This window comes from Lactuca saligna, chromosome 1 (assembly GCF_052625555.1).
Source record: "Lactuca saligna cultivar CGN05327 chromosome 1, ASM5262555v1, whole genome shotgun sequence".
Taxonomy (NCBI): domain Eukaryota; kingdom Viridiplantae; phylum Streptophyta; class Magnoliopsida; order Asterales; family Asteraceae; genus Lactuca; species Lactuca saligna.
Window position 1 is genome coordinate 20072340 of NC_136417.1, and position 16789 is coordinate 20089128.

Below are 16789 nucleotides of genomic sequence, written 5' to 3' on the forward strand. Positions count from 1 at the left end.
TTGGATATGTAATGCTTTTATGACAATGGCAAGTGTAATGGTTTTATCCTTTTATGATATGCAAGTGTAATGGTTTTTCTATACGCTTGAATATGCAATTGTAATGGTTTTACATGCATACATTAAGTGCATTGCCATAACATCTTCATGCTTTGACAGTACAACATAAACCAATAACAAACTACATTACCAAAAGGGGACCATAACAGATTAATGCCAAAACACAATCATTACCAACAAAGGGCATTAAAGTACATTACCAAAACATTAGAGTACATTGTTCCATAAAAGGGCATCAAAGTACATTATCAAAATGGAACCAAAAAAAAGGCATCAAAGTACCAACTAAAGTGCATTAACAAGACTTCACAAACATAAACAACTTAAGTACTTAAACATCAATTCCCATCTTTGGCCTTGTAGGTCCTGGTATTGTGACCCTTTTGCTTACACTTACTACATGTCACTGTCAAAAAATTCCTACTTAGTGATTGAGTTTCATTATCATTTTGACTTTGATTGTTTGCTTGCCTCTTACGTTGTTGGGTTTTAATTCTTTCCTCTGCTGTAATCCTCCTTTTCTTTTTTGTCCTGCCTATAGCTTTGTTGTGTGGTGGAGGCACAAGAGTTGTTGGGCAATCACTCTTAGGCCACATGGCTCTACCTTTGATAGGCTCCACCTTGAAGGAGTACATCTCTTTCCATGTATCAAGCCAATAGACCTTATGCACATAGGTGTATAGTTCTCCCACCTTTTCATTATTGTCTGCCATTTCATTTAGGCTTGCAATTGCATGCTTGCAACGAATTCCAGTAAGCTCCCACTTTCTACAACTACACTCCCTTTTATCCATGTCCACCACATGTTGATCATTCCATGGACCTTTAACCTGATACTTTTATCCCCCATTCCATCGTGCATGATACTTACTAGCAAGTGTTGTGTTTGCTTCCAAAATCCTAGTACCAGTTGGAGTTAATGGACCTTGACACTTGTTTAACACCTTCATCACATTACATACTCTTTTCATAAGGTACTCTCTGATGAACTCCAAACAACTGATAATGAGTTTGTCTCTCCCTTTAACAAGTTTGCTATTGAACACTTCACAAAGGTTATTCAATAACATGTCTGAAATTGCCCTTCCTAGTAGTTCATTAAGAAAATAACAGTTAGTGTATATCTATACTATAATAAAAGATAAGACAACAAATTGAGAAAATACCTGAAAAATGAGTTCTAGCCTAATGATGTAGAGGGATTTTCAAGAGCCACTGATATGCTTATATGTCATAATTCTTTAGCTCTACCATTACAACTTCAAACTCTGGTATGGTGGTGGCTGTAGCACACCTCCAAAAATACTCCTTGTACTTTGTATTCTTAAATATGATCCTCATGTTCTGGTATATGTGTCTAATACAGAACATGTGTTTTGCATTAGGAAACAATTGTTTTATGGCTGGTAAAAGACCATGTTTTCACCAAAACAAAATAAGTAATTAGCATTAGTCTGTAATGAAACCTAGTATGCAATATTAAATGTAACTATAGTACCTTCTGTCTATCACTGATAAAGGTGAAATTGGAATTTGAATACAAGTCAAGATCTTCTGCAAGACACTGAAGAAACCATTTCCAACTTGAAGTGTTTTCACTTTCAACAACAGCATATGCCAATGGGTAGGTTCCATTGTTGGAATCAACACCAACTGCACTTATTATTTAACCTGGGAAAGGTCCCTTCATGAAGGCTCCATCTAAGCCTAAAAATTATCTCAAACCTGCCTTAAATCCTTTCTTTAAAGGACCTAAACACACGTATATCCTTTTGAATTGGTTGGTTGGGGATGAAACCATAGGTTCAGAAACCACATCAATCTTTACAGTTGTACCTTCATTTGTCTTTTGTAGCTCTACTAAATAGTTTCTCAAAGTTGCATATTGCTTTACGTAATCTCCTGCAACATTTTTGGTGTCTAATGCTTTTGCCCTAAATGCTTTATCTTATGAAATACTAACTCCATAAGTTGATTGGAGTTGCTATTGTAGGGCACGAACAAGTAGTCCAGGATTAGCTTCAATCTGATCCATAATACGTTTGGAAATAAATGTGGTTGTGCAAGATCTGATTTTTCGTGTTTGGAGGCAGATTTGTTTCTGATTATATGTCTTAATAAACCAATAGTCCTGTTCACTTAACCTAGAAGCATGAAGTTTCCATGTGCATTTAACTTTATCTGGGTTTACATCTTTACCCTTTACCTTTTTCCCAGAGGTAGGTCCACCTACCCCACTTGCATTTAAAACTACAATACCATCACAAACAGTTGTTAATCTACTCTTTTCATTTTTTGTGAATGAAATATTCCTCCTTGTCTCTAAAGCATGCAGGTCAACTTTATCTTTCAATTCTTTCTTGGCTTTATATTTTTGCCCAATATGAAAAGCTACCTTGTGTACCTCACCAGCAGAACATAATGTTTGTTTCCCCAGCTCTTTGATCATTCCTCTTCTTTTCCTGTTGTCCCCTGAGTCCTCACTTAGTGAATCCCACTCGTCATTATCAATTACCTCCACATCCTCTTCTTCATCACTATCTTCATTTCTTTGACCACCCAAACTTTGACATCCATTGAACTCTACTTCTATATCAATATTTAGATTGAAATCCTCCATGTCAACTTCAACATCTTCAATTATGTTGTCCTCATCAATCATAAAGTCACTATCTTCATCTTCACTATTTTGATTCTCAAACTCAATGTCATCAGGCTCCTCTTGTCTCAACTCATCATTGAAAGGAATATTATCTTGTCCTTCAAACCCATTAAATGGAATGCTATCGTGGTCTTCAAACCCTTCAAAAGGTTGAAAGTTTCTCATTAACTCATCATCTATGTTGATGTTATTTGAAAATTCATTGACTCCTTAAGTATCATTATCCATGACAACTCTATACCCCTCATCTGCAAATCCTTCTACACCCTCACCATTGGATTTGTTCATGCCAAGTTCTTCATTCCTATCAATCTCTTTGTTTAACTCTTTGTTTAACTCTTTTTATGCATCAACTACACCCTTACCTTTATCAACTTCACCACTTGCCATTGTTTTTTCACCACCTTCCCAATCCAAGTTAAGCTTTCTACTACAAGATGATGCCCCTTTACTATGTTTCCAACCTTTAGACCTACTAAATTCAAGTGCTGCTGATTTGTATAAGGTAAATGCTAACCCTAAATCACCCTCACCAACATCAATTTGGATTGGAGTTACCACTTCATGAGCAGCTACAGGTGATGAGGGTCTAAGAGGACCCTGATTGTCCATGTCTTATATTATAACCCTTCTTGGACCAGTTGGGGACATAAAATATGTAAGCAAGTTCGTTTGACCATGCTCTGTGTACACTTTCATCATTTTGTTATGGGTAACATACTATGAGAGATTACGTACATCATCATCGTTACCTAATGCTCGGAGTCCAAAGTCAAATCCTTCATTAGGCAAACGAAAATGGTAATACATGATTTCAGCACCATCATACCCTAATTCTCTCATCATCAAGTCTAGTTCATGAATAGAAAATTCATCAATGTCGACAACATCAAAGTACCTTACTTGGCCATTAATATACCTGATATTTGGAAACTTTGTGAAACTCCCTCCGTGATGAAGTTCAATAGAGAATATGTTGGGGTAACCATCTTCAAAACAGAAAGAGACGATTGTTAGAGTTTTTCAAAGTTTGAAGCTTGATCATCAAATACAATGTTTTTCAAAGTTTTTTCAAAGTATGAATCTTACCATAAACTTCTTGAACGTTAACATTCTCTCCAACATTTCTAAGTCCCCACATTTTCAAAAGCATTAACACAAGCCAATTCTCAGACAATCGTTAGGGTTTTTGTGTCTGGATAATTGAGGTATGAGTAGAAGACGAAGGAGTGAGGTACAGTCTGCAATCTTATTAATTGAAGTGGTGACAACGGAGGATAGGACCTAAAATGACCAATATGCCCTCACATGGAGGGCACGTGATGGCATTAACGACTCCAAACAAACGGACAATGACGGAATGGACTAAGAACCCATGAAAACCTTGATTTTGGACCTTTGGTGCAAGCTGGAAACTTTTTGGACCTCATCCAAAGGTTTTGGCAAACCACAAGGACCAAATTTGCAGTTTTGTCTTTTCAAATACACTAATAAATAGTTATTTCAATAACCTTGTTTTCATAAAAAAAACTCGACGTTTTAAAGCCAATCGAAACAAGCACCTTACAAACGAGAGAGAATCCAACATAGAAATTGGACAAAATTGCAAAAATTATCCTTGTGGTTGGCAAATTTTTACAGTTTTGGTCCAAAATGATACCTTGGTGCATCACTGGTCCAATTTTGGATCTTTTTATTGTTTTTGGTCCTTATGGTTGGGTTATATATGTAGTTTTGGTCCATACTCCACCTGAAATAACAAATCCGTCATTAAATAATTTCCTTTTTAATTTAATTTAATTCATTTTCTAATTATTCTAATTAAAAAAAGAAAAAAGGAAAAAAAAACCCCAAACCACCCCTCTTATCCCTCCCTCCCCTGTCGTCTCCCTCTTTCTTTCCTTCGTATTTTTTCACGAATAAACTCTTAAACCTAATCCTATTTTGCAATTTCACTACAAGAGAGCAATAAAATCCATAAATCTTTCATCCTTATATACCTAACTATGATTATGTTCGATTTTGTTTGGTTTTTTTTAGTTTTGAGGAAGATGAAGTGGAAGACTTTGGAGCTATACCTTTTGAATCGATGAACGGAAAGGCCAATTGAATAAAGGTTAAAGATGTTGAAGGTGTGAATTTGGTAAGGTGGGTGTACTGTAAGAGAAAGAAAGGTCGGGAAGTTGATTTGCATGATCCAACAGTTGTTAATGGTTGTTAGAAGTTTTCAATGCTCCAGGTCGGGAACGGAAAGCCCATCGGTAGCTGCTTTTTGCTTCCCACGGACCTGCTTTCCTTCCCTCTCATTTGCAGATCGCTAACTGAGTAGCCCTTATTGCTTTTGTGCCCCTTCGTTCTTTGATTTTGCCAAAATACCTCACTGGAGATGGTGTGTTTACTCTATGAACGACAAGAGCTAACAAACTCTTGTTTTGCCCCTCTTTGTGATCGATTGCCATCGTCGAGCCACCTGTTGATGAGGTCAATATCCTCCTTCTTCAAACCAGCTTGGCACAAGAGGTGCATCACCTTTCCTACTTCCACTGTCCCTTCCTCCCATTGGAGCTAGAGTGCAAAACACAGTCATCATCACATGGGGGAAGACGGGGTGGCAGCCAGTGGTTCTTTGGAGGTTGATGCCACCTCTGGTGGGGCTATTGTTATCTGAGAAAAGAAGCAAGGGAGAGAGAGGGGAGGTGGCAGTGGTCAAAGGGTGTGTTTGGGTTATTGCTGATTGGCAAAACTGGTGAACAAAAGTGGTTCCTAGTGATGTTCAATGGTCACAACAACAACAACACCACCACCACCACCACTCCTTGGTGGTGGTTGTTCTTGGCAGTAAAATGAGAAAAGGAAAACATAAAACGTGAAGGGTGGGTCGTGCAATAGATTCTACAATACAAGTAGGGGATAGAGAGTGGCCGTTTGTGGTGGTTCACGACGGTGGGGGGTCATCGGTGGGTGGTTGAGGGTGGCAGCCCTTGGCTGTCCCTATTTTTTTCTTCGTTTCTTTCATCGGGGTGTGTGTTTTTAGAGAGAAAAAACAAATAAAATAAAAATAAAAATATAGATTAAATTAATTTATGTATTTTAACAATTAAAAAAAATGAAAAATATAAATTAAAAAGACATAATCGTCTTTTTAAGTGTGTAGAATCCAAAAACAATAAAAAAAAAAAAAAAAAATCCAAAATTGAACCAACAGTACATCAGTGTATAATTTTGGATCAAAACTGTATAAATTTGTCAACCATTTTTTTCAATTTTGTCTAGAAAATTTTCAAATTTGTCTAGAAATTGAGTGAATTCAGTTCCTACAGTTTACCTACCACAGTCTAGACTATCGACGCGACGCGAGCATTGAGGTCACCTACCTTGATCAATCGTCTCGCGTGCTTCCATGAAACTTGGTGAAGATCACTGAGTTCACCTACCACATTCGATAGTCTCGACTCCCGACTTGAGCATTGCAACAATGGCGGAGCGTAATTCAACCTTCGAGATGCCTAGAGTGAAGCTTGGGAATCAGGGGCTTGAGGTCAGAGTCTCGTTTATCTTTTCCTTTTCCGTTTCAAATATGATCAGCCAGCATTGTTTCACCACATCCTAGTTCATTGGCACAAATCAGAAACGATTGTTTGGTCTCTTTCATTGATCGTAGCATAATTCTAATTGGTATTTACCTTGTTTGCATTTTGTCGGATTATGTTGCTAGCATATCCGATTCTCTGATTAAGTTCCTATCTAGTTGCTACTTGCATTCCCAAACTTGTGTGATCGTTTGGTTTGACTAATAGGATCTGCCTCCTCGGTGCAGAGATTCCTGTGAAGCTATTTAGAAAAAAATTAAAAAAACACTTCTATCAAACATTCAAACCCTAGCGTTACCCTGTTCATCTGTTTTAAACAAATCTCATTTTTCGGATCAGATCATTGCTCAGAGAGTATGTTAAATCCGGAACTATGATCCATAAAACTCTATAACTTCTTATAGCCTACTTAACATGTACCTTAATTTAACATTTTCTGCAAAAAATCAACCCTGATTGTCTGACAGAGAGAATAATTCTAAGTTGCAAATTAGATATGGATCTGTTAGACATTCAACCGCATTTTCCTTTATACAGGTCTCAAGATTAGGGTATGGCTGCATGGGGCTTACAGGTATCTATAACAATCCTCTCCCTGAGGAAGAAGCCATCAAAGTGCTCAAGGAAGTTTTTAATAGAGGAATTACATTCTTTGATACTGCTGATGTATATGGGGTTCAGCATTCTAATGAGATACTAGTTGGGAAGGTAATTGGATTTCCTTATACAAAACAACAAAGCTATATAAATAATCTTCATGAAATTCTTGCCAATGTAATCACATTCCAAACATTTATCCTAGTTGATTAAACTAGAATGCTGCAGGCATTAAAGGAATTACCTCGTGAAAGGATCCAATTAGCCACAAAATTCGGTATATTCAAGATTGAACCCACTGGTATTAAAGTCAAAGGTACCCCTGAATATGCACGTTCGTGTTGTGAGGGTAGCCTAAAGAGGTTGGGTGTGGATTACATTGATCTCTATTACATACATAGAATTGACACAACTGTTCCTATTGAAGACACTGTAAGTTTACACTTGTGGACCTTGATTTCTTGAGTTTCACATACAGACATTACATCCTCTTTTGAAATACAGATGGAAGAACTTAAAAAGATGGTGGAAGAAGGTAAGATAAAGTACATCGGGCTATCTGAAGCTAACGCAGACACAATCAGGAGAGCACATGCCATTCATCCAATCACTGCTTTACAAATGGAATATTCCCTTTGGACCCGCGATATTGAGGAAGAACTGACTCCGTTGTGCAGGTGTATTTCTATTGTCTATTCAATGTATTGATTTATTTCCCATTTGGGTTTTTGTATGTTGCACTGAATTTGTTTGTTGCAAAGGGAACTTGGAATAGGTATAGTTCCATACAGTCCTGTTGGGCGTGGATTTTTTGGGGGCAAAGCAATTAAAGAAAGTGTACCCGAAAATAGTATATTGGTAATTGATCAACTACATATATTTGTATTAAAGTTAGGAGTATAAAAAGCTTTTGATATCGAAGATTCTCTCTTAGGGTTCACATCCGAGGTTTACTGGAGAAAACTTTACAAAAAACAAGGTTGTTTATGATCGTGTAGAGGCAATGGCAAAAAATTACGGATGTACCCCTATTCAGCTTGCTCTTGCGTGGGTTCTTCATCAGGGGGAGGATGTAGTGCCTATTCCTGGTAAGTTTACAATAATTTGCTTTTTCAAAATTGTTATCGTTATAAAGAAATATATGTACTCCTATTTCTGATTGGTTCTTTTTTTGACATAGGTACAACTAAGATTACGAATCTTGATGAGAATGTTGGAACAGTTAAAGTGAAACTTACAAAAGAAGACGTTGAAGAAATTTCTAATGCGATTCCTATCAATGAAGTTGCTGGTTGTAGAACTGGTGAAGCTCTTCTGCGTATCTCGTGGAAATTTGCAAATTCGCCCCCTAAGAATAACACTTGATCACCTTAATGTACCAATGTTCCTATTATATACCTTTTGTGCCCCTTTGCTCGTGATTTATTTTCCTCATGTTAGCAATTGTGGGAATTAGCCGTGTGTCATGTAAACATGTGTTTTCAGCTATGTTTTTCTTTAAAGGTTATATGTGTTGAGAAAGTTTTGTATTGTTGAGAAAAGGAATAATACATCTCTTATGAGCATGATTATCCTGATTGTGTGAACCATATTATTTCTTGTGCCCTTTATTTTTCTTTGCATCTTTAATAATGTTTTTTTGTCATTCTAAAGTCTAAATCCTCGCAAAATATGCCAAGCAAATACAAAATACTAAGTTTAACAAGTGATGAACCCTTAAAGGGCATGGCCTGCTATACCTATTCACCCTCTTTGATATACATATATGGATATGATTTATAAAAAGAAAAGCATGCTTTTTAAAAAGTGGAAAAAATAAAAAAAGAATGTAGGCTGTTATTTTTATCGATTAACCTTTAACTTGAGAAATGAAGGGTGATATTTGCAACCCAATTTCTAGTGTGAAGTTTTAATGACATTAGTTGAAAGTTGGAGGTGCTGAAAGAAAATTTTGACCATTCTTTTGTTTTTATGCCACACTTTAATACTGTTTCAGAAGCAACTGTCTGACGAAAGAAGTTCCACCCCCACTGCCATGGCTTCGACGGAGCAGCCTCCGAAGAAGCGAAAACTGTACGACCTGCTGCAACCATCTTCACCGCAACCGCCATCAACGGCAGAGCCACAGCCACCGGCGCCTCACACGAGTGCGAATGTACCTACTACAACCCTATCGCAGGAAGAAATTGCCCGAAAGCGGAGAAATCAAGAGGAGATTGCCAACTTCTACGAGTCTTACAAGCGTCTTAAGTATTGTATTTCTCAGAAGGATGCTCGTCTCATGCCCGAACTTGAACAGGCTTATCTCTCCCTCATCACCGCCTCCAGAGGTACACATTTCTTAAAGAAAACTATCTATAAACCCTAAAATTAACTTTTAAGATGATGAAAATGAGACTATGTTAGTAATTCATGGTACAATTGCTACCAAGACCTATCCGATTCGTTATTTATTCGGGCTCTAAAAATTCTAGTTATCAGTATATGTAATCTGTGCGTGAATTTGTTTATTTGATGTGCAATAGGTGCTCCTCTGATCCAAAGAAAGCAATAAGCTTTATCCATTTCAAACCTAGCACTCTTCAAATGCACCTGTATACCACCAACCTTATTGATGTTTTGGTACTTATATTGTTGTATTTAGAAAGAAGAAAGGCAAACAAAGTTATCTTATAACCTCTTAGTTTTATTCAAAGACAACAACATATTTTGAGGTTTACATTTACAAACATATATATAAAAACATTTTCACTAACCATTGTACCCACTTTGTTTTTTTGATTGTAATAGACAAAAGCTATCTTCTACAAAATCCCAATGGTACCAGTTTTGAAGTGTAAGAGAACTCATTTGATCATCATTTAAAAAATGTTTTTAACACAGGTTGCACGAGTGTTCAACGCCTTGTAGCAGAGTTTGTCCCCAAATATGCATCATGTTGCCCTACTGCTCTTGAAGCAGCAGCAAAAGTTTGTATCAATGTACATAACTGGAGCATGGCAATCATAAACAGAGGTGAAGATGCTGATGGTTTTTCATTTGGAACTGCTAAAATCAGTATATTTGGTCTGGCTACTATCTGTCAAGCTGCTTCATCAGAGACACCAACATCCTCTGTTATTCAAGGCATCTGTTCAGCTGTATTTCTCAATGTTCTAACCTTCTTTATTTCATCATTTGAGGGACAAGGAATCTTCCAGATTGTAAACAAAGACGTTGCAAACATCTTTGATTCTCCAAAAACATTCTCTGATCTCAAAGAAAAGGTTTCTAACGAAAATGAATCTCCATCTGTCATATTATCCAAGTTTCGTGCATTATGTATGCTATGGATTTTCTTTACCTGTCCTAGAAATTCACTTGCAGCATGCTTTGAGCTTTGTACTTCTAATTCAATTTCAACCGATGCTGTTCCTGTTCCCAATGGGGGACTGTATTTTCTTAATCAGGTGACAGCTGGACTTGACACATGTGATGATAAAGTTTCAACAGACAAAAACTGCTTATTGAGTCTGGTTCTTGATAAGGATCCATCATTAAAAAAATGGATACTTTCAACAGTCAAAAGCATTAGCAAATCAACTCCATCTAACATTGTGTCTGACATCACCTCTGCTTTTGAGAAAATATTAGAAGAGGTGAAGTCAGGGGACAAACAAGTGGACAGCGATGGAGACGATACAAATTCTTCCAAAAATACCCCTAGGCAGTTTTTAGTTCCTAGAACCTCAGAAGCTTCTGTTAGAGAAGGATCAATAACATCCAACACAAGTTCCAACAACAGTGGAGGCCCAAAATCTATGGACCTAGACTCTGTAGACCACAAAGAGTTCCCCCACGCCAGCTCATCAACTCCCCGGGACCCATTCGATGGAAGAAATCAAACTGGGAATAATAGAACATTCGAATCACCTAACAAACATCATGTAACTCCGTTGACCGGTCAACCGAGTTGGCTCGGTGACGGGGACCGAGCCGCAATGGATGTTTACACCGCTTCAAGACAGCTTTGGGTAGGGTCGTTAGGTGGGCCCGACTCATCTGAGGGACATGTAAGGTTTCAATTTGAAAGATTTGGGCCAATAGATAAGTTTTTATACGTAGCATTTAAAGGGTTTGCAGTTATTGAGTATAATAACATTTTGGATGCTATAAAGGGTAGGGAAATTATGAGGGGGCGTTCTCCTTGGGTGATAAAGTTTTTAGATATAGGCGTAGGCACAAGAGGCGATATAAATGGTGTGGCTGTTGGGTGTAGCTGTCATGTGTATGTTGGAAACATTCAAAGCCAGTTGGAGAAAGATGAGATATTGTATGAAGTAAGGAAAGTAGTTTTTAAGGGCCCAGTTGCAGTTAATGAGCTTATGAGTGAAGGTGCTTTGTTGATGGAGTTTGGGTCTCCTGAAGAGGTTGCCACAGTTATTGGACATCTTAGACATTATCGTAAAGATAAAACCCAAAGGGATTCTGTTACTTTCCAATCAAACAATATGCAATACCAAAATTGGACGTATAGGAATAATCCGGAAAGTGTATCGCTATCACACATGCAGGGGCATTATGGTCCACCACCATCACACTCACAGCCGATACAAATGAGACCTATGTATTATCCTCCTCCTCCGACAAATAGCTCGTGGGGGGACCCACAGCCACATGGGATGATCCATCATCATCATGTGGCAGCACCTCCTCCTTTCTTGCCTCCTCCTCCTGCTTCTGTAACTCCACTCACTCATAATGCATTGCCACCGCCGCATCATGATCAGATGTATTATGTGCCACCTCAGCCTGACGTGGGACCACCTCCATTACCTCCTCAGTTAACCCTGCCACCGCCATTACCATTACCACCACAACCAAATATGCCGCCTCTGTTACCGATTCATCCGGAATTACCGCCACCATTGCCACCGTCTCCACCTCCTTCGTTCGAGTCTCAGCCACCGCCTCCGCCGCCACCGGCGGTTGAGTCTCCGATGATGGGAAGTCACTGGCAGGGGACATTGAGTAAAAGCGGGGTTCACTACTCTACAATACATGCACGGAAACTGCATTCAGATGTCTGCAATTATTCGGATAATAATATCTCAGAGCCTACAGAGTAATTTTTTTTTTATTTGATATATTCTGTTTTGGATATATATAAATTACTAACTTGTATTGATTTATGTTGGTGGTTTTTAGATGGCCTGCTAAACTAGATATAACAAAGCGGACTGATTTTAGACATGTGATGTCAACATTTTCTAGCACCCCACCACACAAGGTCATATAATTAATAATTCTATATAATTTTTTTATTAAAGGCGATAAAATTATTTATTAATACTTGTGGTGTGTGTTGATGTGATATACAGAGAGAGGTATGCCAACTCCTCCCAAGTTCTGCTGCTGACCACAAAGGGGTAACAAACTTATGATCTTAACTACCACTGTAACTTTCTATGTTTATGATTTTTTTTTTGAAATTGCAGTTTCAAGATTTTATATCATACCTGAAGCAAAGGGAGTGTGCAGGAGTGATTAAGATTGGGACTACTAGAACCATATGGTCAAGACTTGTGTTCATTCTTCCTTACTCGCATGAGACTTGCTCTCTTCTCTCCATTGCCCCTGATACACCAGACTGCCTCATTGCTCTTGTTCTACCTAAAGAAACCAATTTTGAATGGGTATAATAGTAATTAACCAACTAACTCTAGCTACTACACGATGGACAATGGTTTTCACTGTGTTCTTGTTTTGTACATACGTAAAGCTGCCATTGTATGTATGCGTTTAGAGATTTTAAGTTCAAATAGAATGGGTACAATTTTAGGTTGGTATGCATTTTTATCAATTTTGGGTTTGACTTAACAAAGTCTGATTAACCACACCTATTGAAGTTTGGAAGTGAAAGATGAAAAGGACAATTGTAGAGATTCTAAAGATTAAAATTGTAATAACCATCTACAGAATGCTTTTCTTATACAAAGCATTATTATGATTAGTTGATAACCAAAAGAACACTTTACTCGGAATTCAAATAATCACCTCATAAAAAATATGATGTATTTGGTGAGATAAAATCGAAATTTATAGAGTGAATGAGTTTCTAACATTTGCAGCTTAATAGTTATATTTTGTTAAATAGTTAGTATTAGAGTAAAACATTCACCAATTAAATAATAACCAAAGCTGCTGTTAAGTAGGATTATAATAATGTATCATGAATGAAAAATCAACAATCAAAGTGGCGCAGCGGAAGCGTGGTGGGCCCATAACCCACAGGTCCCAGGATCGAAACCTGGCTTTGATAAAAAGTGGCTTCCGTTATCATTTTTTCACTCCCTTTTCTCTTTTGCAATTTTTAGGCTCAATGGCTCATGCTACCAATGCAACATTAGTACAAATTTGGATATTTGTCGTATACAAAGTGATCAATTTCATAGATTCTCTATGTATTATCAAATAGATCAACTTCAGAGACTTTTAAATATCAACGATTCACAAAATTTTCCATTCAAATCTAAACAATCATAGGATATTATAGCCAAAATTCACAAACTTTTATAAAATTACATAAACTATTATTGTACTACTATGAATGAATATTATCACAGAATCTAGCTTCAACAACTCTAAAACTCCAACAGTTCACAAATTTAACACAATTACACAAACAATTGAGTTAAAAAAAATAACATTAAACTAACCTTGTAAGGAGAGGTTGTCCTAAAACTAAGTGCCCAAAAATTTAACTTCTTTGCGTTATAAATATAAAAGTTTCAAAATGTTACTAATAAAATATTTAAAAGAATAATATTTTCTAATAAATAAATATTTTTTTTCCATCACATTCTCATTGAATTTGTTAAATGTTATTTCGTAGTTATTTGGAATTAATTTTTTTTTCAATGTCATTTTATATGTTTTTTTTTTTTTTTTTTTTTTTTCTATTTTAGTAAATTTCATCTAATATTTTAATGTAATAATTACAATAAATCTAATAATAAATGAATATCAATCTCATTAATTAACTTACCTTTGAATTTCAAAATTCTCAAAATTAAAGTTTATTAACTTCTTTTATTTATTTAAATTATTTGTTTAAATTAAAAAAAAAAACATTTTCATTGTAATAATTCATTATCTTTTTTATTTTCTTATAAATTCAAAGTTCTCAAATATTTTGATAGTTTTATTTATTTTTTTTAAATTAACCTATATTATACATGGGTCTCACAACTAGTGTATAACAAATAAAATCACTAATTAAATCTATAATACAAAGTAAGAAAATTAATGACTAATAACTAGAAAAAGTGACCCCGCAACGCGGAGGTCGGATTTCTATTAAACCATTTCTAAAAGGTTTGTGGTGTTTTCAGCGGCTCAAGTTGTTGCAATAATCGGCTATGTGAGATTTTGACAACTCGGCATTTTCTATTGAATTTAGATTTTAGGTGTAGGTTGTTAAATTTCTGAAGCTAGGTGTTGTTTTATAATTTGATCAACCTAAATTGTTGTAGAGGCCATTTTATATTTTCACCTAGCATTAGTGAGACAAACTTCTAACATTAGTGAGACAAACTTCTCGTACATGCATAAAATTAAACTGAGTCGGGCTTAAGAAATCAACCACTTTTCTATTTGTTTTACGTGCTTCAAATTAACATGATGGTTTCAGATCTAGATTAACGCATGAGAAACTAACTATTAACTAAAACTAAACCGAAAAGCACCAAAGAGTAAACAAGGCAGCAAACAAACCCCAAGTGCAAAAAGGTCAAAACTTGGATCAAGAATAAGAGGCCAGCAAACTATCTCCCACCACTTGCACGTTTAAAATGCATCCACATGATAAGTTTTTATTTTTTATTTTTTTATTTTTTTTTTAAATTAAGAAAACTAATGCTTATAATTTTGGATCGGCTTAAGCTCGTAACTTCAATTTTAAAAGTGATAAAAGCTCATTGATCAGTCTTAACTTTTGTTGACTTACAAATAGATATATTTTATATTTATATTAAATACATCCAAATTTATGGTTGCACATGTAACACGCTTTTGCAATTACAATATACTCAAAGTTCCATATACCAAACATAACTATAAGAAATAAGAAATTCATCAAAGCTAGTTGTCATCGTCAACACTTCTATATATTGCGAGTCATCCTACAAAATATACCACACCAGCCTAAAGCCATAAACACAGCTTAACAAAGTTCATCAAATTAAAGAAAACTCATGGATTCAAAAAGCTACGACGAGCTACATGGAAGCAACGACTGGGATGGTCTTCTTGACCCCTTAGATCACAGTCTACGCTCTCTCATCCTCGGCTATGGTGACCTCTGTTCCGCTGCTGAACGTGCCTTCAATGACGATCAGGGCTCCAAGTACTGCGGCTACTGCCACTACGGGAAGAGCTCCTTCTTCAAGGGCCTGATGCTCCCTTGGGCTGAATCTAAGTTTCAAGTCACTTCTTTCATCTATGCCACCTCAAGCATCGAGCTTTCTTTGCTCATTCCTCGCATGCCTCGTGAAGCTGATAGTGCCTTCGATTCAAACTGGATGGGTTACGTAGCAGTTTCTAACGATGAGTACAGTAAATCCATTGGTCGTCGTGAAATATGTGTCGTTTGGCGCGGGACTGTTAGACTTTACGAGTGGATGGATGACATCTTAGGCGCAACGCCTGTGTCAGCTGAGCCACTAGTTCCACCTGTAAATCGTAGTAGCGCTACGCTAACTGATGAAGTTAAGAAGATACCACAAATCATGGGTGGGTGGCTTATTATTTACAACACGAGTGACCCAAATTCTGAATTCCTTAAAACAAGTGCTAGAACACAGCTCTTGGGACGAATCAATGAGTTGCTGATCAAGTACAAGAATGAAAAAGTAAGCATAACATGCACCGGACACAGCCTTGGTGCATGCCTAGCAACTTTATCTGCGGTTGACCTTGCTGCCAACGTTGGTGTCAATGTATCTGCGTTTGTTTTCGAGTCTCCTCAAGTGGGTAACCAGGCTTTCAAATCAAAGATCGAGGAAATGGCTAACCTTAAAGTGTTGAGGGTAAAGAATGTTCCCGATATTATCCCGTTTTGGCCAAGCAAGCTACTGAAATGGGTTAACGAAAAGCATTGGGTGACTGTGCCAAGTGATTTGTTGGAGTACGTTGATGTTGGGATCGAGATACTGATTGATACCAAGAAGTCACCATACTTGAAGGAGGAAAATGGGTTGAATGGAATGCTACATCCAATGGTTTTCCATAACTTGGAGGGTGTTTTGCATACTTTGAGTGGTTGGATTGGAATGAATGGAGAATTTGATTGGAGTTTGGAGAAGAGAGATTTAGGTTTGGTAAATATGTCGACTGATTATCTGAAGGATGAATTGAAGATACCAGGGACTTGGTGGGGTGAGAAGAACAAAGGAATGGTGCTTAATGATGATGGTCATTGGGTTTTGTCACCAATAGATCCGAATGATCAAGATCTACCAGTGTACTAACGAATCCAGTCGTTACTCTTTCAAAATGAATTTCTTTATGCAATTTAAAGATTGTTATTTCAAATTGTTAAATAAATGCTTGTTGTGATTCTAAGTTTCTAACTATTGGTATTACAAACTTTATTTTTGTTGGAAGTAATATGTTTGCTGTAGTTTAGTGCTCATAGCAATAGAGAAAAATTGGTTATGAAGGCTTGGAAAAATAAGGGAAAAACCTAAATGCAATAAGGAAAGGAGATTACCAGGTTGCTACAATTCTGCTTCTATTCTACTTATAATGACGCCAAATGCAACTAGAAATTAAAGGCTAAGAGTAATCATTCTACATATCACCTTATCCAAAAATCTAGCAAAACTGTGGGAGATAAGAT

The 16789-nt window shown here is 36.7% G+C and overlaps 2 protein-coding genes and 1 pseudogene across 2 annotated transcripts; all 3 read left to right on the forward strand.

The window, feature by feature from the left end:
* The first annotated feature begins 6010 nt into the window (after positions 1-6010).
* On the forward strand, positions 6011-8500 carry LOC145026518 (perakine reductase-like). The gene is made up of 7 exons (XM_078976846.1): positions 6011-6260; positions 6850-7020; positions 7138-7341; positions 7414-7586; positions 7671-7767; positions 7844-7997; positions 8090-8500. The coding sequence occupies exons 1-7, from the start codon at positions 6198-6200 to the stop codon at positions 8272-8274; spliced, it is 1047 nt and encodes a 348-aa protein (XP_078832972.1). The 5' UTR covers positions 6011-6197; the 3' UTR covers positions 8275-8500.
* Positions 8501-8923: 423 nt separating this feature from the next.
* Positions 8924-12886, forward strand: LOC145026534 (nucleic acid binding protein). Its single transcript, XM_078976847.1, has 5 exons — positions 8924-9239; positions 9793-12013; positions 12097-12178; positions 12270-12317; positions 12387-12886. Exons 1-5 carry the CDS (start codon positions 8945-8947, stop codon positions 12588-12590), a joined length of 2850 nt encoding a protein of 949 aa, XP_078832973.1. The 5' UTR covers positions 8924-8944; the 3' UTR covers positions 12591-12886.
* A 2121-nt stretch (positions 12887-15007) lies between these two features.
* LOC145026551 (phospholipase A1-IIdelta pseudogene) lies at positions 15008-16512 on the forward strand (annotated as a pseudogene).
* The last annotated feature ends 277 nt before the right edge of the window (positions 16513-16789 follow it).

What these genes read in the sequence shown, in the direction of transcription:
- LOC145026518 (XM_078976846.1), top strand. Translation starts at nt 6,198, where the DNA reads ATGGCGGAGCGTAATTCAACCTTCGAGATGCCTAGAGTGAAGCTTGGG. An exon ending in GAACTGACTCCGTTGTGCAG is followed by an intron (nt 7,587 to 7,670) that starts GTGTATTTCTAT and finishes TTTGTTGCAAAG; the next exon opens with GGAACTTGGAATAGGTATAG. An exon ending in TACCCGAAAATAGTATATTG is followed by an intron (nt 7,768 to 7,843) that starts GTAATTGATCAA and finishes ATTCTCTCTTAG; the next exon opens with GGTTCACATCCGAGGTTTAC.
- LOC145026534 (XM_078976847.1), top strand. Translation starts at nt 8,945, where the DNA reads ATGGCTTCGACGGAGCAGCCTCCGAAGAAGCGAAAACTGTACGACCTG. An exon ending in AATATCTCAGAGCCTACAGA is followed by an intron (nt 12,014 to 12,096) that starts GTAATTTTTTTT and finishes GGTGGTTTTTAG; the next exon opens with ATGGCCTGCTAAACTAGATA. An exon ending in CTGCTGCTGACCACAAAGGG is followed by an intron (nt 12,318 to 12,386) that starts GTAACAAACTTA and finishes TTGAAATTGCAG; the next exon opens with TTTCAAGATTTTATATCATA.